The 25,769-nt window shown below is 52.9% G+C and overlaps 1 protein-coding gene across 8 annotated transcripts in view; it reads right to left on the bottom strand.

The window, feature by feature from the left end:
* Window positions 1-25,769, bottom strand: part of ARSG (arylsulfatase G) — a 66,824-nt gene that overhangs the window by 10,500 nt on the left and 30,555 nt on the right. For 6 of the 8 annotated variants that reach the window (XR_006211335.1, XM_007077543.3, XM_042967164.1 and 3 more), the window contains exons 6-8: window positions 18,927-19,123; window positions 18,051-18,131; window positions 5,907-6,015 (exon numbers count right to left, since the gene is read on the bottom strand). Coding sequence is in view for 7 of the 8 variants with exons in the window: in XM_007077543.3 (XP_007077605.1) it covers window positions 5,907-6,015; window positions 18,051-18,131; window positions 18,927-19,123 (387 nt within the window). In the remaining variant the exon portion in view is untranslated. The remainder of the gene's footprint in view (window positions 1-5,906; window positions 6,016-18,050; window positions 18,132-18,926; window positions 19,124-25,769) is intronic. The other 2 variants (XM_042967165.1, XM_042967163.1) reach the window with 1 other exon arrangement.

The following is a 25,769-nucleotide window of genomic DNA, read 5'->3' as shown; positions in this document are numbered from 1 at the left end:
ACTTGACTCTATTATGGGGCACATCGCCCACCAGCCTGCTGTGTTTCATCAGAAAAAAACTCTCCAGCATAAACAAATGGACCGTCCTTTCAACAAAGCTGTTTATCTGAGGGCCAGGCCAACTGAGTCAGCGGGATGTGATGCAGTCAGGCGGGCAGGCCAAGGTGAGGAGTACTCCCCCAGATAGAGGCCCTGGTTCGCCTGAGGCTGGGCACAGCACCAAACTTCAGGCACGCTCTGAGGGAGGCCTCAGGGGCCACCTGCCCCACTGCCACCACCCTGAGGTCCGGGAACAAGCCTCTCTGCCCGCCCAAGAGGGGCTGCAGAAGGGGCTCACCATGAGGCTCCGCCTAGAATCCCGGACAGAATCTCTCCCCAGACGATGGCACGGACTGTTTCTGGTTTGCCTTCTGTGTTCACGATCCACACAGCTAGTGGCTTATCTCTCGAGATACGTGTCCCAGGGGCTGGGCATCCCACACAGGCAAAGCCAAGGAGTGCACAGTAAGCATGGCCAGAGTACGGCACAGTCCAGAAACCTGTCCGGAGTCCAAGGATCCTGCTACAGACCGGGCAGTGCGGAGCAACGCAGTCCGAAAAGGGGGCGGCGGCTGGGGCCGTTTGTTTGAGCTTTCTCGAAGCTGCACCCCTAAAGGACACCGGCACCGCAGATGGGTCACCAGCGAGCAGGAAACACAGGATCTGTGTCAGGCTGGAATGGACGGCATGCTTTCTCTTTCCATCTTCGGTTTTCTCCCCTGTATCATGAGGCTTCACATTCTAATGAAATAAAGCACTAAAGTCTCATGTTCAGGGAACCCTAACGTCTCAGAATTCATTCGTCAGGATCCTCAGAGGGACTTCATCCGACCAGAGCACAGAGAAAATCTTTGGCCCACGAGAAAATCTCCAACATCTCCGATGACTGGCCAATCCAGAATTACTGCCAAGCTCAGGCCGTTCCAAAGTCTTTCCTTCTGTAATGGAGGAAGCCGAGCCCCCGAGGTCAGGCCCAGAGGAGGGCACACACAGTCCCCATACCATCCCGGGGCTGGGCCCGCAGACTCAGCTTGAGCTTAGAGACAACACTGGTCCTAGGGAGGCCACCAAAGGGACCCCAGCTGCTCCAAACCTCAAACCCCACCTAAGAAACTGGTCCTGACAGTCTTTGAAACCTTCAAGAAAGAGACCAAAAAAAAAAAAAAAAAAAATCTACATTTCCAAGTTTCTGTGGCTGGTGATACTTGGGATGGGGGCTTTGGGCAGGACCACGTTCTGACTTTTGTGGGATATATGGGAACTTGGGCCTTCGTGGGCCCCTGCTTCCGTACGAAATACTAAAAATTATATTTCACATCTGTATTGACAGAAAGATGCATATATAAATAATATATATTAAACCATTGTCTTCAACTGAAAAGTTCTTTTTTTCCCTCCTTCCGATTTTAGAAGAAATTAAAAATCTCACGTGTCCCGGGGCGCCTGGGTGGCTCAGCTGGTTGAGCTGGTTGAGCCTGGGTGGCTCAGCTGGTCTTACTCTGGCTCAGGTCATGATCTCATGGTACGTGAGTTCAAGCCCCGCGTGGGGCTCTGTGCTGACAGCATGGAGCCCGCTTTGGAACATCTGTCTCCCTCTTTCTCTGCCCCTCCTCAGCTTGTGCTCTCTTTCTCTCTCTCTCAAAATAAATAAATATTAAAAAAAAAAAAAATCTCCTGGGCCCGGCCCTCCACCTCCCTGGCCTAAGAGACAGTCGGCCTTGGCTTCTGGAGGGAGGAAAACCCCACTTCACTGGGGTTATGAGAAGTGACACAAAAGGCTGCCATCAGAGTGGGCCAGGGGACACCTTTGCCGGTTGCCCATGTGAAAATAGTTTCTTCTTTTCTTAACACGGCTTCAGCCAGCCCACGGCACCGAAGGTTGTTCAGAGGAAGTGTGCGTATTTGTGTCCCCATGCAAGGTGTCACCCCAGGGACCCGGGCGTGGAGAGCAGGCCGTGGGGAGGAGGGTGCAGGAGAGCCCGGCTGGAGCAGAAGGGCTGCTGGGAGCTTGCTTGGGCCCAACAGCCCAGGCTCGGGACGCCTGTGGATGGGAACCCAGGCGCTGTGCTGGGCTGTCCTGGGGGGAGAGCATCCCGGGGCAGAGGGAAGGGCTGGGAAGGGAGGTGTTTCCTGGAAGCTGGGGACATTATAGCTGGGAAAAGGCGGTGTGATCTGAGGGCGGGAAGCGGGAAGTGGCAAGGAGGTTGCCAAGGAAAGGATTGGGGGTGCGTGGGCCCGGACACAGAGGGAGGGGAGAACAGAACTTCCTCCGGATCAAGAGCAAAGGCGGGGGAGGGGCAGTGCCTTTTTAGCGCTTAGTTGTAAGTTTCTTCCTGTTGTAATTCCCTCTTGTGACCCCAGGGAAAACTCAGTACCCACCCCTTCCTGGCCTAAGCCCCTCTGCGAAGCGTTGAGGGGCTGCAGCTTCCCCCAGACCCCCGACTCCGGTCCTTCTCAGAGGCCAGTATAAGAACCCAAGAGCACTGTTTTCAGGGGACACAGGGGTCCCGGAGCATCAGAAGAGCCCGACACAAAGCACGCATATCCTTTCCATAGCAGAGCATAGCTGGGAGCGGGAGGGGAGAGGGGTCCACACAAGACCCCTCCCTCTCTCCCCCTACACTGCCCACCGCTGGATGCAGGAAAGAGTGGGAGACTTGGAAAGGAGATGCGTGGCTAGATCTTGCTCTCGCGGTGACACCGAACCACAGGGCACTGATGTGAACATGGCCTTCTTGTAACTTCCACTTCCGAGACGTGTGCCTCAAGACGGTACAGAGGCAGGTGAATCAGCCCTCCACACAACCGGCTGCGTTTCAGGCATCTGAAGAGAGCCGCCCGGCCCCCCCACCCCCCCGGGGACCCTCCGGTCTCCAGGCTAAACGGAACCTTTAGCTGTTTTCCCAAATGAGATGTGGCCATCTCGTGTTGCCTCAGTGATCGCAGGAGAGGTTCTCTGCTCTGAATAGAGACGGTGGCCTCCCAGCTCAGAGATGCAGAGCATAACCTTCACGTCTTTGTATACGGCTATGAGACATCACATCAAAGCTGTGGCTCTCAGGGGTGCTGGGCTGGCTCAGTCGGTAAAGCATCCGACTTCGGCTCAGGTCACGATCTCGCGGTCTGTGAGTTCGAGCCCCGCGTCGGGCTCTACTCTGACAGCCTCAGAGCCTGGAGCCTGCTTCGGATTCGGTGTCTCCCCCTCTCTCTGCCCCTCCCCCACTTGCACTCTGTCTCGCAAAAATAAATAAATGTTAAAAAAAAAAATTAAAAAACAAAAAAAAGCCACGGCCGTGAAGCAGCATGAGTGTGTCTTCCCAGGGCACATCTGGTCCCACCTGGAAACATTTCGGTTGCCACAGGTCAGGGTGAAGGTGCCACTGGCATTCAGTGGGTAGAGGCCAGGGATGCCATTCAATATCCTACAATGTACAGGACGGGCCCCCACAACAGAGAATGATCCTGCCCAGAACGTCAACAGTGCCAATGTGGAGCTAACCTGCATTAGAGGCTGAGGTTCAAACCACCAGGCCCTTGCGACACGTGTCGCCAAAGCCCCGGCCTCCTAAGTTAGCTCCTAACCATCAGGAACTTTCTGTCTGATTTGCTCGCTACTCCATCCCCAGTCCCTAGGGCAATGCTTGACCCACAGCTGGACACAACAATAAATATTTGTGGAATAAATGAATTTCCCTCACTCTGTAATTGTGTCACTGGGCTTCGGGGTCAGGACATGTACGAGACCATTCCTTGACCTCGCTACGTTACGCGGGTGCACGCTGGAACATTAACAGTGATTATCTCTAAAAGGGAACCAAATGGAAAATGGAATTCGTGTGGACCCCTCCTCCCTCGCCACTGCCCCCCCCCCCCAACGCATTTGTCACTTTTCTGCATTCATGTGAGTACTTGTATCAACCTGTCCACTCTCTTCCCATAATTCCTCGGGGCCACCAGAATTGAGGTGTAACGTATTCTGGCCTTAGCTCTATGGCTCAGGGGACTTACCTCTGATCTGAAAGGAGATCTATGTCCCTCTGAGGAATAAAGTACTAGAATAGGGGATAAGTACTCTGGGGGAGGAGGGAGTGCCTGGTGGGGTTTCCAAGGACATGAAGTACCATCGGTTTCTTGAAAATGGATCTGAAGGCTGTTCTCCTCAGAGCCGACCCTGAAGGAGTCATGGAAAACAACAGTAGACGCCTGGTGGCCTGGCCTGACAGTAAGGACGCTCCACCCAAGTTTGCTTTAGGTGGATTTATGTGAGCAAACAGCCAGAGGGTGAATTCTATGGAGATGAACTTTCCTGCTTCGACTGAGACTACTTTAACGCCAAAAAATATCCTCCGAAGGGGCCGATGTAACGGATCAGCGCTGTCCTGGTAGAATTCCAGGAGCTCTCGAGCAAACGCGGTCTTGTACCAAGACTCACTTTCTTGGGTCACCAAATGGTTCCCTCAGTCCGTTGTCTCCTCTGGGGCCTTAGGCCACGAACGCCACGGTGCCGTGGTATCATGGCGCTGTGGTTGACCACAGGTGCAAACGCCCTTCTCGCGTGAGGAGCGTGTGCTCGGCGTGCAGGGACGGAACTTGAGAGTTTGCCGAGTTATTTGTGCGTGCGCAGCCAGCCCAGCCTGTGAACACTTGGCCTGACTGCACCAAGTCAGCCCCATAAAAAGCAGTCCATCTGGCCCTCTTCCCGGCCGGCCTGACATCACAGACTCCAGCGCTTGCTGTTGTCACACCTGCCCGCACCCCCTGATGGCACAGGGCTGACGTGGGGTCGTGGGGGCCCGCAGGCTGCCAGGGACGGTGCCTACCCACCCGCCCTGGCCGTCAGAGCTGTTAACCCCTCCTTTCCCCTGGCCTTCACGGCTGTCCCGGCTCCCCACCGGGTCTGGGGATGCGGGAAGGAGCCCAGGGAGCTTGTCTTCCTCTGAGAGGCCGTGTTCTTGAGGCCACGGCCCACTGGGCTACAGAACTGGTTCGTAAATTAGTCTCTGACCAGACCAACAGCTCTGAGCCCCTGAGCAGCGCCCGGCCACGCCCCCCTGCCAGTGACTACAGAACCACAGAGAGGAAGTCCCCATCTGGATGAGCGACACGTTCCCATCACGGGTCTTGGTTACCCAGCTGCGTGGATCGCTCTCGGAAGGGCCACCACAGCCTCGTGCTGTGCCCAGGAAGGGGCCTCGTGGATCTGCCTTAACAGGGAGCTAAGAGCGAGGGTGGGATCTTCGAATAGAGGGAGCAAGCTCACTGCAGAAGCTTCCTTGCCACGGGTAGGAATGTCCTCACCTAAAGGTGCATTCTTTCCTCGCCAGCCCAGTGGGGCCGCCTCCTTCTCCCTCCCCTGCAGGGTAGGCGGACACCTAGGTGCCTTTCTTGGGCCCGTGTGATTGCTGGCGATATGCTGGCTTCCCGCGGTCACCCTGAGGACACCTGCCCTACCCCCAAGGATGGAACAATTGTGGCTTACGCGGTCTATTCCCTCCCGTCTGCCGGGCCCAAGCCAAAAAAGGGACACACTACCGCTAACCTCTCTGCTAGTAGAGCACTGATGCCAGGAGCCACCGCCATGACTCTGCATCAAAGGCCACAGAGCCCGCCCAGTCCCCTCTTGTCACCAAGATCATCCCCAGAGGATGGCTTGCAAAGAGCCACTGTGCGCCCTAACTCAGCACGTGGGATTGCCTACGGGGAGATCCGTGTGGCTACGATCAGACCTGTAGGAGGCATCTGGGAACGCCCGGCCAAGGCAGGTGGCCGATGAGGCCTCTCTTCTCCAGGTTTCTAGCCGCTGGAGCCTCGGTCCGTGGTTTTCTAGCCCCGAATCCCAACATTTCAAGGTAGTTGGGGTCTCATACCTTAACAAGGCAGTGCTGGTGACGTTGATGGGAACGGTGCCAGGCCAGTAGGCCAGAGCCGGGACCCGGTGCCCACCTTCCCACGTGGTCTGCTTGGCTGCACTTCCCCCTGTGAGACAAGGCAGGTAGTTGGTTTTCCAACTGTTCAAAAAGCACTGAGAGTTTCTGATCACTCCAGCAAAGGAATCGCTTCTTTTTTTGTTTTGTAATTTACTGTTTCAAGTTTATTTTGAGGGAGACAGCGAGCAGGGGAGGGGCAGAGAGGGAGGGAGAGAGAGAATCCCAAGCAGGCTCCACGCCGACGGCACAGAGCCTGATGCAGGGCTTGACCCCGCGAACTGCGAGATCGTGACCTGAGCCGAAACCAAGGCTCGGATGCTCAGCCTACTGCGCCACCCAGGCTCCCAGGAATGACTTCGTTTATAACCAGCTATTTTTATTCCTCTAGCCAACACCTTGCATTCCCTGATTTTATTTCACCGGATTCAACATAAGTAAATGGTTGCTTCTGTCATTCTCTGGGGAACCACGTTGCTTCATTTTCTTCATGACCCTTTTATTTTAATGTTTATTTATTTTTGAGAGAGAGAGAGCGTCCGCACGTGTGCATGAGCGGGGAAGAGACAGAGGGAGGGGGACAGAGGATCCAAAGCAGGCTCCCCGCTGACAGCAGAGAGCCCGATGTGGGGCTCAAACCCACGAACCGTGAGATCATGACCTGAGCAAAGGCGGAAGCTTAACCGACTGAGCCACCCAGGCGCCCCCTTCACGACGACTTGTAATACTTCAGGCTGTCTGGTTTGTTCATGGACTTTCTGAGGGTGTATCTCCACTCCATGAGACCTTATCAGCCTTATGCACTGAAGACATAGCAGGTGTTTAACAAACAGGTCGAATAAAAATGGCTTTGTCTTCTTGCTGACCATAATGTGACCGTTTAGGATTTCAAAACACAATTATTTGGGGCACCCGGGTGACTCTTGGTCTCGGCTCAGGTCGCGATTTCACAGTTCATGGGATTGAGCCCCACATGAATCACATGAGTGTGGAGTCTGCTTGGGATTCTCTCTCTCTCCCTCTGCCCCTCTACCCTGCTCATTCTCTCTCAAAATAAATAAACATTTAAAAATATATACAATTATTTGAAAAGAGAGAAAGGCAGAAACTCCCCCAGCTGTGTGATCTGCTCAACGCCCAACAACTGATCTGGCAAAGGATTTTATTGTTGTCTTTTGGTTTGCTTTGCTGTGTTTTTCCTTGAGTGAATGAGTCGTTCCCTTGTTGTGGAGACAGCATTAGTAATAGCTCTGACCTCTTGCCTCTTGGGGGGGGGGATGGGTGGGGTAAGGACCATCTACGTGCAATCTATGAATTTCCACTTTGGTGATTCAAGGAATGATTTTTGTTACCACTGAGTCAAAAGTGACCACCAGTATCATGATGACCGGCGGGCTGGAGGAGATGAGGTCATGCTTTATGGAAACATCCTGAATGCATGGAGCACTGAATTATCCATGACCATCCCCACCACTCCCACACACACCCCACCCTCATCCCAGCTGAGCCAAGGATTCCACAAAGTTAGCGTGTAGAAAGCCCTTCCAAGGCAAACGCGGTATGCGGCTCACACGTACTGTGGTCATGCAACCTCCCCATGCTCGGCTGGCGTGAATATGAGAGCAGTGATGATGGGCGGGAGGGGGCTGCGAGACCCAAGTCTCTGCACTCGCGCAGCAGCGAACAGAACCTTTGATGTCCCTGGCCCAGCACCCCACACCGGAAATGCTCTGCATTCTTGGGATTTTCTCATAACCAGCTTTGGAGTCCCCCAAGTGTTGAAGTAAGAAACCAAACACAAAACAACTCACGTCTACGGGCTGTTTATGCTTAGGGGTGTGGGGCTCTCGAGACCAAGTGGGGTTCGGCAGGCTGAAGGGGAAGCTCTTCGGCCCGCCCCAAGATGTCTCGAACGCATTCTCCGCATCGGGCGCCACCTCTCCCGTAAATACGGACAGAGCCCGCTCTCAATTTTTCACACACACGGAACAGAGAATCCAGAACTGCGACAAGCCTGAAACGCACTCCCACGTGGCTCTGGAATGCATAACTCATGCTGCAGTTCAAGGCCAAAGAGCAGGGAGGAAGCATCCCCGACCGACCGCACGTGCTAAGGACTCTGCAGATAATTCCACCCCCGGGAGGGGCATTTGCACGGAAGTTTGGGGGATCGGTGGGTGGAACTGTGGAGCCTGCTTATGTGCATATCCACGCCGCACAAAATTCCAACAGACTTGCTTAGCCTTTGAGGCCAGATGCTAAGGAAGAGTGAAGTGTCCAGTTCTAAGAAATAAGCCCAGAGTCCTGCGGGTCAACCAGAAAGCAGGAGCTGAGCACCTGTCCTGCAGCGGCCGCGGGCACCAGGGTTTGGTCTCCGCCTCCAGCACGTTTCCAGAAGAATACACCAGCTCCTAATTAATACATTTGCTAATTGGTCTTCACCACCAGGGGTTCTGCTTGTTGGCCACAGCCTCTTCTGTCGCTCTTTTTCAGGCTACTGGTTTTCCTGATTCGTTTTTCAGAGAAACAAATATTTCAATACGTTTGCCTTATTTCAGCAGGGGGTTCAAAGCCGGAGAAGCAGGAGAAATCCAGCCAGTCATAACAAGTGTGCCTGTCAACCGAGTGGACGGTCCCCACGTAAAGATTCAGGGGGTAAGAGAAAGAGGTTGGCTTAGAGAAGGCCCTCTGTGTGGCCACTTGAGAAGCGATCCCCCCTTCTGCGTCATCAAGAGCGGCCAGCCACTGCTGGCTGTCCCATGGCTGCTGGCTCTACGGGAAAGACACAATTACATATTCCAGCCAGGCCCGCAGACCTCTTACTCTAGCGGAATTTATCTTAAAGGAGTCCAGAGTGTGGGTAAGCAATTATAAAACATACATCCCCGCCTTGTGGAATCGTTATATTGTACACATGAAACTAATAGGACACCGTACGCTCATTATACTTCAGTTAAAACTTTTTTTTTTTTTCTTAATGGGGCGCCTGGATGGCTCAGTCGGGTAAGCATCCAACTTCGGCTCAGGTCATGATCTCACGGTTCGTGGGTTCGAGCCCCGCGTCGGGCTCTGGGCTGATGGCTCAGAGCCTGGAGCCTGCTTCCGATTCTGTGTCTCCCTCTCTCTCTGCCCCTCCCCCACTCACACTCTCTCCTTCTCTCTCAAAAATAAATAAACATTAAAACATTTCTTTTCCTTAAATCCCCCTCAGCGTAGAATTGTCTTGACCCAAATGCCAGTATCTCGTTGGCACCGCTAAGGGAACAAAGTTCAAAAGATCCCACTAGCATCCCCCATGGGTGCCCAGAGTTGTGGAGTCTGATTATGAGAAACATCTAATACCATTAGAGCTAAGGCTGAGCCCCAGGACAGCTGCCCCTGGTCCCCTAGTTCTCATCAGTGATACGTGCTCCCACTAATGGAAACCCATTTGAGTTAAACACAATAATTACAGTAATAATAATATCTCCTATTTACTGAGCACCCCCCCCCCCAAGCACCACATTAAAGTACTCCCAAGCATAAGGCTAACTGCTTCCCTGCATTATCTCATTTAATCCTAATGACAACCTTGCAAGCCAGGCACTATTATCCCCGTTTTTCAAATGAAGAAAACCAAAGCTCAGAGAGGGTAAGTAATTTGCCAAAGGTCACACAGCCAGCAAATGCCAGATCCAGGATTTGAACCCAGGTCTAACTACACAGCCAGCCCCTGGCCCATTAAACCTTCTAGGACAGTGGCCCCCTCTCATCCCTGAATGCATATTAGGATCACTAGGGGAGCTTTTAAAATATACCCAGGCCAAGGTTCCTTTCCCAGAAATTATGACTTAATTTGCCCGGGATGGGGCCTGGACATCAGTATCTTCTAAAGCTCTCCTGGTGACTTAATGGGGAGAGCACCCATCTAGGACAAGGGCAAGGAGGGCAAGGGGCAAAATCAGGAAGTGGACACAACGCGCTTCAAAATTAAACGCGGCTTCTACGCTTTTTAAGCCTCAGTTTTATATTGCCCACACCTTTTTACCTTTATGCCAGAGGATCCTAAGTGCGCACCTGTTACTTACAGTAAGCAAGAACAATAGGTAGGTCCATAAATTGAACTTCTATGCGCTATTTTTTGTTTCGAAAGCTATTTGCCGGTTTAGATAAACCTTCAAACTTTGATCAGCAGCACCGGCACCTTAAAAGTGTTGGTTACATTTGGCTTTCCGTCGAGAAATGCATGTCTTATGGTCATAAGAACACACTTTAGTGCACTTGTGGTTAGTTATGACTCTAATTAAGGCAGAACCTCTTACTTAAAGCAATAAATATTTAGCCTCAGCAACCAAAATATAAACAGAACCATGATTCATGAATTTGCTTGCTCGTTCTTCCCCAGCTGCGGAAGTGAAGCGGCATATTCCATGATGCACGGAGACCGGGCAGGCCGCGCTGAGGAACAGAGGTCTTTCCCAGAAAGGACCCGCGGCCGTGCTTCCCTGAGTCCAAAGGGCAGCCTCGCAAATGACGAGTTTCGCAAGCTTGTCAGCACAACCGAACCACCAGAAGAACCCCCAGAGATTCCTAATAAGTCTAGGGTGGGCCTCTGACTCTAGGTGATTCTGATGCCAACGGTCTGAGGACCAGAGTTTGAGAAGTATTAGCAAGGTAAGTAGGAGGATGTCTTTGGAGTCAGGCAGGTGTTGTCCTACATCCGGTGCGTTCCCTTCTCCACGTGTGGCCTTGGGCAGAATTCTTTTTTTTTTAATTCTTTTTTTAACGTTTATTTATTTGTGAAGGAGAGAGAGAGAGAGAGGGACAGAGCGTGAGCGGGGGAGGGGCAGAAGAGAGGGAGAGAATCGGAAGCAGGCTCCAGGCTCCCAGCTGTCAGCACAGAGCCCGACGCGGGGCTCGAACCTACAAGCTGTGAGATCACGACCCGACCCGAAGTCGGCTGCTTAACTGACTGAGCCACCCAGGCACCCCTTCCTTTTTTTTAATGTTTATTTTTGAGAGAGAGGTGTGCACGTGCGAGTGAGCAGGGGAGGGGCAGAGAGAGAGGGAGAGAGAATCCCAAGCAGGTTCCACGCTGTCCGTGCAGAGCCCGATGCAGGGCTCGAACCCATGAATCATGACATTGTGACCTGAGCAGAAATCAAGAGCCGGACACTCAATCGACTGAGCCACCCAGGCGCCCCTTGGGCAGAATTCTTAGCCTCCCTCAGACTCCGTCTCCTCAGCCATAAAGGGGAAAAATGATTGTAATTATCTGATGCAGTTGTGGGAAAAGTTACGTAAGATAACGTATATAAAGTTCTGAGCAAGGTCCTTTGGCATAGCGCCTGCCGGAAGTGCCCAACCAAAGCCATCCGAAAAGGCTCAAAAAACCAAAAACAAACAACCCGAAACTACCCACGGACAGAAAACAGCAGAAGTTGCAGGCTGGCGACTCACACACTGGGTTCAGCCCTCTGACAGTGAGGTTTGGCACGAACGGTATTTTCTGAACTAATTTTGAATGTCATTAGACAGGGTCCTCTCTCCAGTTTGTGGACTCCCTAACACTGCCCGTGACTTAACAAAAACAATCGTTTCTTCTCTTAGATTACCTGCCTGGCATCTGTATTTGTGACCCGGGTAGAAGACCATGCCTGTCCTGAGGAGTGTGCATTCTATAACCTTCTAAAGAAGCAGGCTTCGTTTCTAAATATAAATACTCGTCCTTGCCAAGGATACCCGTAGCATACTAGTTTTCTAGAAACACAGGGCAGACGGGCCTCTGTTTGGACCGAGGACTCTGGCTGGCCTGGGGTGGCCTTGAGCGTAGTGATGGGGACATTCCAAGCCGGGTGGCCAATGTCCCAGAAGGAGACACAATTTGACTTCCACTGCGCCCCCACCAGCTGGCCCTGCCCGCCCCCCCCCCCAGGGCCCACAGCCAACATCCCTTGTCCCTCTCTCCCTCACCCAGCCCCACCTCTGACCTTTCTCCACCCCACCCCCTGCCCCAAACTGCACAGAAGGCCCAGGACGCAGAGCCTGCTTCCCAGTGGGAAAGCTTACGCAACAACCTGATAGCATTAAATTACAAACAACCAAGGTCTCTTAGAAGGCTGAGGATGCCAAATTCAACAGAATGTTTCCTCATCACCAAGGGGGAGGAAGGAACAGTTCTGCTCTTCAAATAAAACAAGAAAAGATTTTCCAGACAGAGAGGAGCAGTCAGTTAGGGGACAAACAAGGTGTGAGTTCTGTCCCGGGTAGGAAAGAGGTCTGCAGTGGGGAAGGGAGGGTCAGGGGCTCTGAACCAGGACAGCACTGGGGGCCGGGCCGGCGGGGGAGGGGGGTCCGCATCAGCCAGGGGGCACGCCCCGCAGGCCCTCTTTGTTTGGGAGAAAGTAGGGGCGCTCTGCTTTGCCCCCAGCTTCCCCCAAGCCCCGGTTCAGTTTCTCCTCGCCCCTGCAGGGCGCAGGCCAAGCCCAGAGGAGCATCCTCACTCCTGCACGGGGCGAAGAGATGGCTCCAGGAGACGCTGCCTCATCCCATCAGCTGAGCAAGGCGGCTCAGCCAGGAAAGGAAAGGGAAGACAAGGAGGGGGGCCTGGGGCCCCGGGAACAGGGGAAGGCAGCGCGTGGCCTGACGTAGCGGGCTGGCTGCGGGGAGAAAGAAGCCGGGCTCTGGGTACTGTTTGTCCTACTCCGTTGCGAAAACATTGACCGCCTTCTCTCCTTCATCTGCTCTCAAGGCTGGCCCCTTACAGTGGGGTGTGCAGGCATCCCACTGAAGAGGAACCCGGATGAGGAGGAGCAGGTGGCCCAGAGGGACCCCCAGCCTCCCTGCCGCCACCCGAGCCCCCTGGCCTCGCCCCTTGCACGCAGGGCTCTGCCTGACTTCCCAGAGTGCCCAGCAGCGTGCTGGGCAGAGAGGAGGAGGAAGGTTCTGGAATAGCTGACAGGAAGTCGGTTTGGAGAATGAGGAAGAGGAAATGTTTACCCCTATGCAAAGTCCACCTTCAGGCTTTCCTGAGAAAAGAGGAGGATGGCATCCGGCCCTCACCCCACCACCAAGTCAAGGGCTGTGCCCCACGGGTACCACAGTAAGCTGCACTTGTATGCCTCGCCCCCCCAAAAAAGAGTGTCCTCTCAAAGACTGAAATCCAGCTTCCGAGCAAAGTTTCCCAAGACTGAGTCTCAGAACACTTGGAAAGTTATCCATATGTTACTTAAATTGCCCAAAGTGTTTGGTAGGAAAACCTTGTTCAGGGCCATTTTCCCATCCCCTTCCTGTTCTCTTTGCGGGGGACCCCCCGCCCCAGGTCTGTTTCAGCTGGGAACAAAGAACTGAAGAATCATGGGGGTTAGGAGGAGACATTCATGAGGCTGGGTGCCTCGTGGGCAGTACCCCAGCTGACCCTGCCAGCCATCTAGCGAGCTGGGTCTACAGTACCCCCCTTACAGGGGAGGAAACTGGGTTGTCCAGGGGAGCGGCCCGGTGGGCACCGATTCGTAAGTTGCGTGGAGATTCGAGCCCCGTCAGGGCTCCCAAAGCCATTAGCTCTCTCCACCTCTCCACTCTGCCTCCTGCGGATTTAGAAAGATTCACACTGTTACAGAGGCTGAAGACATTTTCCTTGACAACCATGGGGTCCAAAGAAGCAGCCTAGGATTTTCCAGACGGCTGAGCAGTTAGCCGGGTATAACACAGCGTGAGTAACAACCATCATGCGGGTTGAGTAATGAGCTGGTGGAGGTCAAGTGACATGGCCCCCTTGACCAATGGCCAGCCTCGGAAAGCCCTCCGCCCTGCTCCGCCTCAGTTTCCTCCTTTGGCCAACGGGGTGGTTGGAATGAAGATTGCTGAGATGTGCTCCTATCCTGGCATTCTTTGAATGCCGGAATATTCCTGGGGATTCTGTCACTTGCTTTTCTCACTTATCACCTGGGGCTCAGCAGAAATGAGTGTAGTCTTGTCCCCCTTCTCTGCCCTCAGCCCCACTGACATAAGAGGGGGTCTTTTAAAATTGAACGAGGTACTGGAAAGAGTAGGAGATGGCAGGGGGGCGGGGGGGGGCAAGCGTTACAAGGGTATGGGGTTTTCTCTGGGGCTTTCTCTGGGGGGAGGAAAGTGTCTGGGGTCCCCGCAGAGGTGATGACGGCATATCGCTGCGAATTTGCTCACTGCCACTGAATTGTACACATCAGAAACACATCAAAATGGTTAATTTTATGTTACAGACTCTCACTTCAATTTATTTAAGTTTATACATTTATTTTGAAAGAGAGAGAGAGAGAGCTGAAGGGACAGAAAGAGGGGAAGAGAGAGGGCATCCCAAGCAGGCCCCACACTGTCAGCACACAGCCAGACACGGGCCTCGATCCCATGAGCCCAGAGGTCATGGCCTGAGCTGAAAGCTAGGGTGGGATGCCCCACTGACTGAGCCACCCAGGCGCCCCTCACTTCAGTTGAAAAAGTTGAGTAATGTCGCCTTCACTCGTGAAAACTTCCCACAATTCCGCATTTCTTTAGAATGAAGGCCAAAATGGTTCTCAAACAAAAGACCCTTGACCGCTGGCCCAGGCTCTCCCTTCAGCCTTGCTGCCCCCGACTTCATCTGCTTCCACAAGCCCCAGACACACACACACAGGCTCCTACTCTGTGGTCCTCCCGCCCCTGCCCGGGCTGCTCCCAGCTCCCTACCCTGCAAATCCCTAGCTGTGGCCTACTCATTCTTCAAAACCGAAACCACTCGGGGAAGCCTTCGTGGAAGGAGGGAAGGAGGGAGGGAAGCCACCCTCCTGTGTGGGTGCGACGTCCTTGCACTCCCCTTGATCATGGAGTTCTCACCCAGAATTATAATCTCCTGCGTAAGTGCAGGCTCCCGGCACTGTCTCCCGGAACTGCCTGCGGTGACGGAGAAGGTCTCTTTTCACACTGCCCGATATGGTGGCCACCAGCCACATGTGGCTTCTGAGCCCTTGAAGTGTGGCTCGTGTGTCTGGTGTGCGAGACAGGGGAGCCCCCAATAGGTGGGGCTCAAATTTTAACCTGCATCAAAGAAAAATCGCCCGCAGGACACGGTAAAGCACGGACTGCCGGGAAAACGCGGATCGCCAGGCTCTACCCCCAGAGTTTCTGGGTCAGTAGTCTGAGGGGTGGTGAGGTCCTAGAATTTGCGCTGTTAAGTTCCACTGATCTAACCTGGAAGTTCTAGACTCCTACAGTCTCCACGTGGACATTCTAGCTCGGTGGTTCTCAGAGTGTGATCTCTGGACCAGCCTCATCAGCATCGCCCAGGAGCCTGTTATCAACGCAACCTCTCCGCGGCCATCCCAGACTTACTGCGTCGGACCTGCGGGACCCCCAGGGGACTCTGCACATTAAAATCTTAGAAACACTGTTCTAGACTGTCACTCCTTAAAGCCAGGGGCTTTGTTGAATCTTTGCGTCTCCAGCACTGAGCACACTTCCTGGCACGTAATAGGTGCTCAACAAATGCCCGTAGGAGCAAGGACGGAAAGGAAAAGTGGAACTTGCCCAGCTGGTAACTGTGTTTCTCACAGGGCAAAGTACTTCCCTCAAAGAGCAGGGCCCCCTTCCCCACAGCTAACCCTAATTCACTCTTTCAAAACGGTCTCGTAAAGGGGAGAGAGACAAGAGAAGGCAGGTCTTCAGATAAGAGCTCGGAGGCCATCTTCTCAGGGAACAGAGAGCTATCTATGCAGGGGCCACTTAGTGACACAGCTTATCCACCCCACCCGAGGTCTCCATCCTTCTGGACTTGGACCCTGGAGAGTTCGGATTCCAGGCTCTTCCACGCTTTCCAGGTGAGCCTTGAAGCTGGTCACCTGGTCTGAGGGTCTCCCAGGTACGGAGAGGAGGAGACACAATCAGCTGACGCAGCAACCACTCCCAGCTCCCACCGCTTCTCTCTAGGGCTATTGTTACCAAGTACCAAGCACATTTACATCCTCCTCCAGTCCTGGTACCTTTCTCTGCCCGTGTCTCCAGACAGCTTTCCTAAACCAGACCAGCCAAAGACATCACTACGCAGGCAGAGAAACAACATCCTGAGAGATGAAGCAGACCAGCCACTGACAGGTAACGGGGAGATGGCACCCAGGTCTCCTCGTACCATAGCTCCAATCCTCAGGGCACGAGACCCGGCTGCCGTCCCGGCAGCTACTCACTGGTGAAGTTCTCGAGGGATCTGATCGGACAGATACCAGGTTAAAGGTGACAAACAAAAATGAAGGATCAGCACTCCCTTCTCGCCACTGGCCACGAGATGCACGAATGTTCTAGTTTCTAGGTAACTACAAATATTCTGCCGGACTAATAAGAAAAGCAGTTTGTGTCCTCTGACCTGGAGACACCGGAGGCCGTAGCTCAGGAGCTGGACAGCAGGGAACTCTCGCCCAGGGGGCAATCTCCCCAAGCCCACCCCCGACCCCCTCGGATGCAAGCACTTTTCTTAAAACTTATTTTAATCTTTTAGGACACACACACACACACACTTAAACCCTCTTTCCCCTACCTAGAGATAATTACTCCTAATCTTTTGTTACTTTTGGTACCTCGAGGTTTTTCTGAGAACTGGGGAGCCTGGGTGGCTCAGTTGGTTAAGCGTCTGACTCTTGACTTCAGCTGAGGTCATAATCTCCCAGTTTGTGAGTTCAAGCCCCGCATTGGGCTCTGCGCTGACAGTACAGGGCCTGCTTGGGATTCTCTCTCTTCCTCTCTCTCTGCCCCTCCCCTGCTCACACACACACTCTCTCTCTCTCTCTCTCTCAAAATAAATAAATAAACATTTTTTAAAAAGATTTTTGAGAATTGCTATGCTTATTTTGAGATAATAAAATCATACGTGGCATACTCCTTCGTAACCTGTTTCACTCCCTGAAAAGTATTTAAGGTAAATGTTTCCAGGTCAATAATATGCATCATTTCAGTGGTTCCTTAGTATTTCTTTAAATGTGCCTATCTTCCTTAAGCACCCCTCTCTTGCTGGACACTCAGGTAAAGCCCAACTCTTTTTAAAAAAAAAAAAAACCTATGTGGGGCACCCGGGTGGCTCAGTCGGTTGAGCGTCCAACTTTAGCTCAGGTCATGATCTCACGGTCTGTGAGCTCGAGCCCCACGTGGGGCTCTCTGCTGTCAGCACAGAGTCTTCTTTGGACCCTCTGTCCCCTTCTCTTTCTGCCCCTCCCCCACTCTCGCACGCACTCTCTGTCTCTCTCAATAATAAATAAACTTAAAAAAAAAAACAACCTATGCAACGAGCACCCCCTCACATACATCATTGTGCATTGGCTAATTATTCCTTTAAGAGGAGGAACTGATGGGTCGACAGGCATATTTTCCAAGCCTGGGGTCCTCACTACCGAATTGTCCCCGGCACTGCAGCTGTCTTAGGAAGTGAGGTCCCCGGGGAGGAGGGGGAGACCTTCCCAGAGCACATGGGCACCCAGCTGGGGGCTGAGGGAGGCAGCCGGTTTTGCGTTATGCGTTATGCATTATGCGGTGGGGAGACCACCAACTTCGACTTGGGTGGCTGGCTCCACCCTCACAGCCCAAGCTGTGACCTTGGGCAAGTTATTTGGCCTCCCTGAGCCCCTCTCCCTCTTCATCTGTAAATAGAGGTGTTACTCCCTACCTTTCAACAATGTAAGGTTTAGCGAACGCATTTGTGCCCTGAATGTTTCCTGAATGAATGAAATGAATTCATGGGTGGAGGGAGGGAGGGATGACGGAAAGAAAAGAAAGGAAGGAGAAGGCCAAAGTTTGCAAGGGCAATGGGATGAAAGTCAAGATGAAGTATGCTTGCTGGAAGGTCCGTGGACTGAGGGCAGGTCTCCTGAGGGAGTCCAGGGGTGAGGGGTGGGGGTGGGGAGGAGAGAAAGGGGTGGTGGAGCCTGAACAAAAAAGCTCTTATTTCCCAGTTTATTTCTTCCCTGGGAGCTGGTGGCTGGCGAGCGACCTGTCTGCGGCCAGCACATTCTAACGATGGCCAGAAGGCCTGCACGTGAGCTGAGACAGAACCACACAGCTCGGCCTCGGCCCGGCACCCACGGTGGGACGCACCAAGCCCAGCAGAGCCCCTACCTTGATGAGTCTGCCACGATCCAGTGAAGGGACCCACGCTCCCAGCCAGCTCACACTTCTGAGCCCATGGGCCGTTGTCTCCTGGAAACCAAAAGAAGCAACACGTAGAGATCAACGGGCTTCTGGACTCTCTTGCCAATTCTCCCTCCCTCGTCCCATACCCCTGTGCAGCATAGGGGACTGGGCAGGAGAAGGACCCGTAAAAACAATTATGATCCCTGCCCTCAAAGAACCATCCAGTTATGTGAGGCCTTCAGAGAGGTGGGCTTTCCCTGCCCCAAGCTAAGCCCCAGGGTGAGGTTCTTGGCTCAGATGCTTTTGCCTTTTCATAAAGTTTTACGATGGTCCTCAGACCCACAGCTATGTCACTGGGTGCCTCTGATGCACCCAGCACCTCACAACACGGTTTGCAGTAGATGCCATTGGAGGCTCACTTAGAAAACACGCTTAGAGATGTTAAAGTGCCTTTTCCAGATTCAAACCGGGTCTCTGCCTGACCTGAGAGCAGTGTTTTCAACTGCTGCCCCCATCAACCTGGGACCCGATGCGCCTGAGCTGCAGGAGGACTGCACGCACCAGCAACGCCAAAGTCACTCATTAAAAGTTGAGAGCGCCACCCAGAGGGCCCTCAATCAATACGGAAGAGGCCGGCAGGGCACCTGCTCTCCGCACAAACTTTTCCAGGGGCTCAGCTTTGGAGGCCCCAGTGGACAGGTGCTCAGCACTCGGGCCAACAAACACTAGCAGGAGGCCGAGTTCAAAGCAAGCCTCCTGCCCTGTGAGAGAGGATCACTTAGCCCAGACTGCTCTTGAGGGGGGTGCGGGTAGGGTTATCGAGTAGATCTCAGCGAGCTGGCTGTGTCGTTACTACTTCACCTGTAAACCAGAGGAATGTGTTTTCCCTTGCCGTGCGGTCGACTTTGTCCTTGATCTGGCCCACCAGGCGGTCCATCTCCCGGAGAGCTGCACCATATGGCCTCCGGCCCCGTCGGTCTGCAGAGAGCCGTGTCCCGGATAAGGGTACATGCATATGAGCCAGGGCCACGTACAGCAAGAAGGGCCTTCCGCTGGCACTGAAACGGGAAAGCCAAGAGGGAGTTCTCCAGAAGGCTCTGCTGGCCTGTTGAGGGTCTCCATGGCTCTCCCTCGCCTCAGAGAAAAGCCCCAGAACTCCTTCCGCCCCAGGTGCTCAGGAAGTACCCATCGCTCCACAATGTTCCAAGGGAATGTGGAGATAATCCGGTTAGCCGATCAACGACTGGGAGTCATTGTAATAATCGTTATTGCCCTTTAACACTTATTGAGAGCCTGTGAAATGTGACTCGTGCTGACTAAATTCGCCCTCATACTAACCCTCAGGTTCCCTTTCCCAGATGAAGCATCAGAGGCTTAGGGGGACAGGGCTTGTCCAAGGTTCCCTAAGTCCTAAGTGGTAGAGTCTGGATTCAAACTCGCACCTGGCTGACAGCAAAGCGTTTGGTCTCAACTGTTGCACGTTAAAACCCAGTGCAAACATATTTTAAAATTGTATCTGCTCTTTTGCAGGATCCCGGCCGTCACATCCATTCCCAGCCTTGGCCCTTCCCTAAGAGATGAATGGATGACTCAGGTTGACCACAGGCCATTCCAAGGACGCACATGACCGCCGTGGAACATCTAGATCAAGGATCCGTTACAGGCCCAGGCGCTGGCTGCCCCTATTCTCACCCTGAAGATTCCCCCTCCTGGGCGTGGAGGGACCTGGGTGGCCTCTGCTTCCTGTCTGTCTCCCACCCCCATTCCCAGGCTAGGATCAGGATCCAGGCGGCTGCACAACCGCAGCCTCACCCCTGCCTGAAGCAGCAGGGACCTTCCCGGAGCCCCCTCCCACAGACCTTGCCTACGGGGGAGGGCGTCTCCCAGGGGACACAGTAAGGGCGAGGAGAGAGCTCAGTCAAGTTCATACAGAGCCGTGATAGAAGCATGGCTCTTTTTACCCCAGCTCCCTCCCCCAGGGATTTTTTTTTTTTTTAACGTTTATTTTTGAGACAGAAAGAGACAGAGCATGAACGGGGGAGGGTCGGAGAGAGAGGGAGACACAGAATCTGAAACAGGCTCCAGGCTCCGAGCTGTCAGCACAGAGCCCGACGCGGGGCTCGAACTCACGGACTATGAGATCATGACCTGAGCCAAAGTCGGACACTTAACTGAGCCACCCAGGCGCCCTCCCTCCCCCAGAGATTTGATTTTCAAGTTGCTCCTTGCTTTTTTTTTTACTGATCCTGACTTACAACGCCCCTCATCAAGTCCTCTCAATGCCCCCAGCTCTGCCTCAAACTGCACCCTGCAGAGCCCCCTGAATCCCGGACCCCTGGGGGGGAGGGGAGCAGACCCCTGGCAGGGGACAGGGGACGCCCCGCTTTGCCTGTACTCTGCTCTCTGTTGGGCATAAAACTCAGGACACATGTCCCATGACAGGGGCCTCTCCTTCTTCACTTCAACCAACAGTTTCTCTGCAACATTCCTAGGGTGGCACTGTCCAACGCGGCAGTCACGGGAGTCACATGTGGCTGTTTAGGATTCAGTTAATGAAAGTTAAATAAAATTAAGCATTCGCTGGGCGGGGGATGGGCTAGATGGGTGACGGGTCCTAAGGAGGGCAACTTGCTGCGATGAGTACTGGATGTTGTAAGTGAAGAATCACTGAGTTCTACTCCTGAAACCGATATTGCACTGGGTGTTAACTCACTAGAATTTAAATGAAAAAGAACAAAAAATTGTAAGAATTCCATGTCTCACCTGCTACAACAGAAATGAGCCTTGAAGACAGTGCGAAGTGAAATAAACCAATCGCCAAAGGGCAAAATACTGTATGATTCCATCTATAGAAGCTAGCTAGAGTAGTGAACTTCATAGAGACAGAGAGTAGAATGGTGGGTCCCAGGGACTTGGAGGGATGGGGGAAACAGGGAGTTGGTGTTTAGTGAGCACAGAGTTTCAGTTTGGGATCCTGAAGAAAATTCTGGACATGCGCCGTGGTGACAGGTGCACGACAGTGTAAATGTACATAAAGCCACCGAACTGTATACTTAGAAAGGTAAATTCTATGATAAGCATATTTCCCACTACATACATATATATATATATATATATATATATATATATATATATATATATATAATATGTTTAATTGTGTTTCCGTTGCCCTAGCCAAGTATCTCAAATGCTTAGTAGCCAAAAGTGGCTGGTTGGCTACCATCTTGAAATGCACAGATAGAGAACGTTTTTTATCCTTGGGGAGGGTTCCATTGGATAGTGCTGACTGATGTCTGTTGACTGCTCTCCCACAGACAATAAGGTACAGTTGCATAGGTTTGTCCTGCACCAGGACGTCCTGCTGAGAAAATGAATCGATACCTAATTCCAGCCCACAATCCACCGGCCAAGCTGTGTGCCCTGGCAGAGATCTGCACCCACCCAGAGGGGGCGCCTTTTTCTAACAGCTACCATAATGCAGTGGCATGCTGGACGGAGCTGGCTCCAATTTCAGGAATTTTGAAGCCAGTTGTTAAACATGGCCATCGTTAAAAATTAAATGATACAAACTTACGATCAAATAAATTATATGAAAAACGAAGGCAATACATTCTTATGACTTATCACATCCAGATCATTCTACTACATTCCACGTCGAGATGATCTGTTGTATCCGTGTGACAGAAATACCATCTGGCAGTGTCCTCCTGCACATCTCTTACCAACTCCACATTCAGTGACGTCTTCTGGTGGCCTGAAATTAGTCACGGTGAGAGTATTCATACTACAGAAATGGGCAAATGTTCCAAATCAGGGCTTTCCCCCCCCCCCCCCCCCCCAGAGTGCTGGCTGTTACACGTTTACCAGCTCACCGCACGTATGGGCTGGTGTGGAGGGCAGGGTCCCGCTGCCCACACTATCCCATTCCCGTCATCATGTCCCAGACTCCTGCCCATGATCCAAGTCCCGTCAGCGTCCCGGGCCAGTGGCTGAGAGACATGTGCAATTCAGAGACAAGGCAGCCTAGACAGATGGGAGGCACAGGCTCTGAGACCTACACCCAAATCCCTGGAATTTTTATTTCATGGCTGTGGGACCCTGGGCAGTTAACTTAACCTCTGTTGTCTGTATAATAGGGACGATTATACCTCCCTGATAAAGCTGTGATTATTAACTGCCTGTAGTAAGCATTTAATAAACGGTAGTCTTTTTATTGATAATTCCGAATAACACATGATGCATGGTGTCCAGGGATATACCTCCTTCCCTGCACCCTGACGCCGTGCTGGAATTCAGAAAGTTAGCATTTGGAGGAAACGAAACCACACAAAACTGGCTCCCTGGGGGTGTCTATCCCCCAAGCCACCCCTTCCACAGGCTCTGTGCTGCCTTAAAAATAAAAAGTGGAGAAGGTCAGTTGCTTTCCAGTAAAGAAATAGGTTGATTATAAAACAGTATGATTCCATTTTTGTTTAAAAATATGTATGTGTGTGTGTGTGTGTGTGTGTGTGTGTCTATGCCTCAGCACAGAATGAGGCTAGAAAAACTTGCTCAAATCTACCGAAAGGGGTTATGTCTGGGAGGTGGCATTTAGGGTGATTTTTCTGTTCCCTATCTGTTGGCCTCTGTTTTCAGAGATTTCTAAAGGGAACATATATTATTTGTGTGGCAGAATGAGTGGAGTGGTGAGCAGAGAAGAAAAAAAGAAAAAAAGTAAGATGCCAGACAGGACATTCCAGGAGAGAGAGGACAGGGCACGGCGTGGAGATGTGCTGAAGATTAAAACCCAGGACAGCCAGGGGCGCCTGGGTGGCTCAGTCGGTTAACCGTCCAGCTCGATTTCGGTTCAGGTTGTGATCTCAAGGTTGTGGGACTGAGCCCCACGTGGGGCTTTGTGCTGACCTTGGAGCCTCTCTCTGTCTCTGTCTCTCTCTCTCTCTGCCCCTCCCCTGCTCGCACTCACTCTCTCTCAAAATAAATAAATAAATAAATAAATAAATAAATAAATAAACTTGGAAAAAAAAAAAACAAAAAAACAACCCAGGACAGCCGAATCCAGAGAAAACCATCTGATCTGAAATAGAAAGTGGCAGGTGAGGGGCCCCCACGTCCCATGAAAGGTGCCCAGTGGGTGCCCGGCCGGAGGGCCAGAAGGAGCAGACACCTGCCTGGTTGGTTTCCAGCCTCGGACAAGAGGTCTCCCTTGGCTTGGACTTGCTCCCACACTTCTCCGCCTTTCTCTGACCTTCCGCGTCACAGACAGCATTCTCACACCCACGCTTGAACCCAGTTCCCTACTTCAGAAGAGCACAGGGGCTTGATTTTAAACAGCAAGCAAAGCTCTTTACTGGCAAAAAAGGAGAGAGCAGATGTCATGGGCTCCTGGGTCACGGAGTTGCCTGTCCCCTGCGCCTCCCGGGCCCTGGGACTCCACGCGGGACCTCAATAGGGAATACAGACTCCGTCCCAACCTGGGTCCCTTCCAGCCTTCCCCTCCTTCCCGCTTCGAGACTCTTTCTCTATATGCCAGCTTCTCGCACACTTCACCTTCTGCCCTCCCGCGCCTTGGTCATGCTATTCCTCTCCTGGCAGTAACCTCCCCGGTATTTTGCCTAAAAACAGTCAATTCTTAAGATCCAGCTCAAATGCCACCAACACGCCTCCTCTGCTCCCAGGTCCTGGATGGCTTCCCGCTCCCGGCCCCTCTCTTCCCCCCTCCTTCACCATACTCATCGGCACTGATGACACAACCTGTGTTAAAGCCAGCTTTCCACAATTCTGTCTCCCCACCAGCCTGGGAGCTACTCAAAAGCAAGGACAGATCTAATTCCTGTCTGTATCCCTAGCACAACACCGGGCACATCTTTAGGGCAAGATAAAGTCCCTCACTCATTATTCACTCATTCGATGAATATTTATGAAGCTCCAACTAGACGCCAGGCACTGAGATAGAGCAAGGAACATGATAGATATGATTTCCACCTCCTTGGAGCTTAACATCTGATTGGAAACAGGAGAGGAAAATGCAACTGAAAAATTAATCAGGTAATTATTTACAGATTAGCAGGAGCGACGGAGGAGGACTATACGCAGGGCGCTGTAAGACGGTGTAACTGGGGAGAACCAAGCCGCCTTTGGGGTGAGGCAGGAGATCCCCGGGATGGTGAGGCCTGCAGGACGGGGTCTACAGGCGGGCGGTGCAGGTGGCCACTGGAGGCAGGCGGAACGGCACTGGGGAGACCCTGCAGGCGAGGAAGGCACCAGGCCCCACTGCCCAGCTATCCGCTAGTTCATCTTGCCCTCGCTCTGTATTCATCGGAGCATTCGCACACGAGAGAGGGGCTCGAAGGGGCGGGGGGACGGGCACGAGCTTGGAGCCCTGAGGCCGGTGACAGGTTGGGGTAGGTGGCTGCTGGGTGACGGGCAGGTGAGGGGCAGGCCAGCAGGGGGAGAGAGGTGTGGGGTGGGCTCGAGACAAGTACAGGAGGGGATCGAGACCTTGACAGGGGTCCTGGGCTCCAGTCCAGGCAGGTGGGGTTGGGGTGGCGGAGGTGCTTATTTGTCACCTGTGTGTCTCTGGGACTAGTTCTGAGTGATGAAGGCCCCGCCGCGTTGGCCACGTGCCCTGATTTCAAATATCCTAAGCTTTGGTTCACGCCGAGGCCCAGCACCGCCCCCCTTGCTGGGCCCTGTATTCTCAGTCCCAGAGGCTGGGAGGTGTGGGAGACTGGCAACTCCGTGACCCAGGAGCCCATGACATCTGCTCTCTCTTTTTTTTTTGGCTAATGAGGAGCTTTGCTTGCTCTCTAAAGCATCTAAATCAAGGGTTAGCTTTGGGCATGCTGCCAGGTCAAGGGAATAAATTCAACTGAAGATCTGGGAAGCCGGTTAAGCGTCTGCCTCTTGATTTCGGCTCAGGGCGTGATCTCGAGGTTCAGTAGTTTGAGCCCCACGTCGCGCTCTCTGCTGACAGTGTGGAGCCTGCTTGGGACCCCCTCTCTCCCTCTCTCTCTCTCTCTTTGCCCCTCCCCTGCTCTCGCTCACTCTCTCTCTCTCAAAATAAATAAATAAACAAATTTAAATTCAACTAAAGATCTAAGTAAAAACTTTCAAAGAAGTCTAGGTGGGCTTCCTGCCGAGAAGAAGCGGGAAATCCCACCCTAGGGACTCCTGGCGGTTTTGACAAACAGGTCCGGGTGGGGAGAGTGGGGCCCAGCCCCCGGGGGCAGGGGTCACACAGGAGGAGTACAGATCTAGGGACCTTTCTTGCTGATGCTCCAAAAGTCATGGATGAATTGGCAAGTCGGATCCTAAAGAAATCAGCACGCCTCAGGATTGTTTCCCGTAAAGTTAAAAGACAACGGGATTCATGTGACTTTTCACTTAATAACTGATTAATAAATCAGCAAAACTCTTCACCTCCTTCGTACGACAAGGAGACTGTTCGTGGAACTTTCTGTTCTGGAGCTGACTGGTGGAGGAACAGCCCGTGCCCCCTGGAGAGCATTCATCCCCAGCCGGCCGCTACCCCTCCTCGGACACCTGTGCTGTCCAAAGCACAGCAAAAGCAGGACTGAACTGTCCCCTCCAGCCGTGAAGCATCCACCTGTCACAGGGCACGGGGAGCTGAACCATCTCGCAGCCCCAGGGAGCACAGACGTGTTCAACCCTCCAGATGGGCGAAGGAGCTTTGCCCGTTTACAT

This window comes from Panthera tigris, chromosome E1, assembly GCF_018350195.1.
Source record: "Panthera tigris isolate Pti1 chromosome E1, P.tigris_Pti1_mat1.1, whole genome shotgun sequence".
In the NCBI taxonomy this organism is placed as follows: domain Eukaryota; kingdom Metazoa; phylum Chordata; class Mammalia; order Carnivora; family Felidae; genus Panthera; species Panthera tigris.
This window is presented reverse-complemented; position numbering and strand designations above follow the sequence as displayed.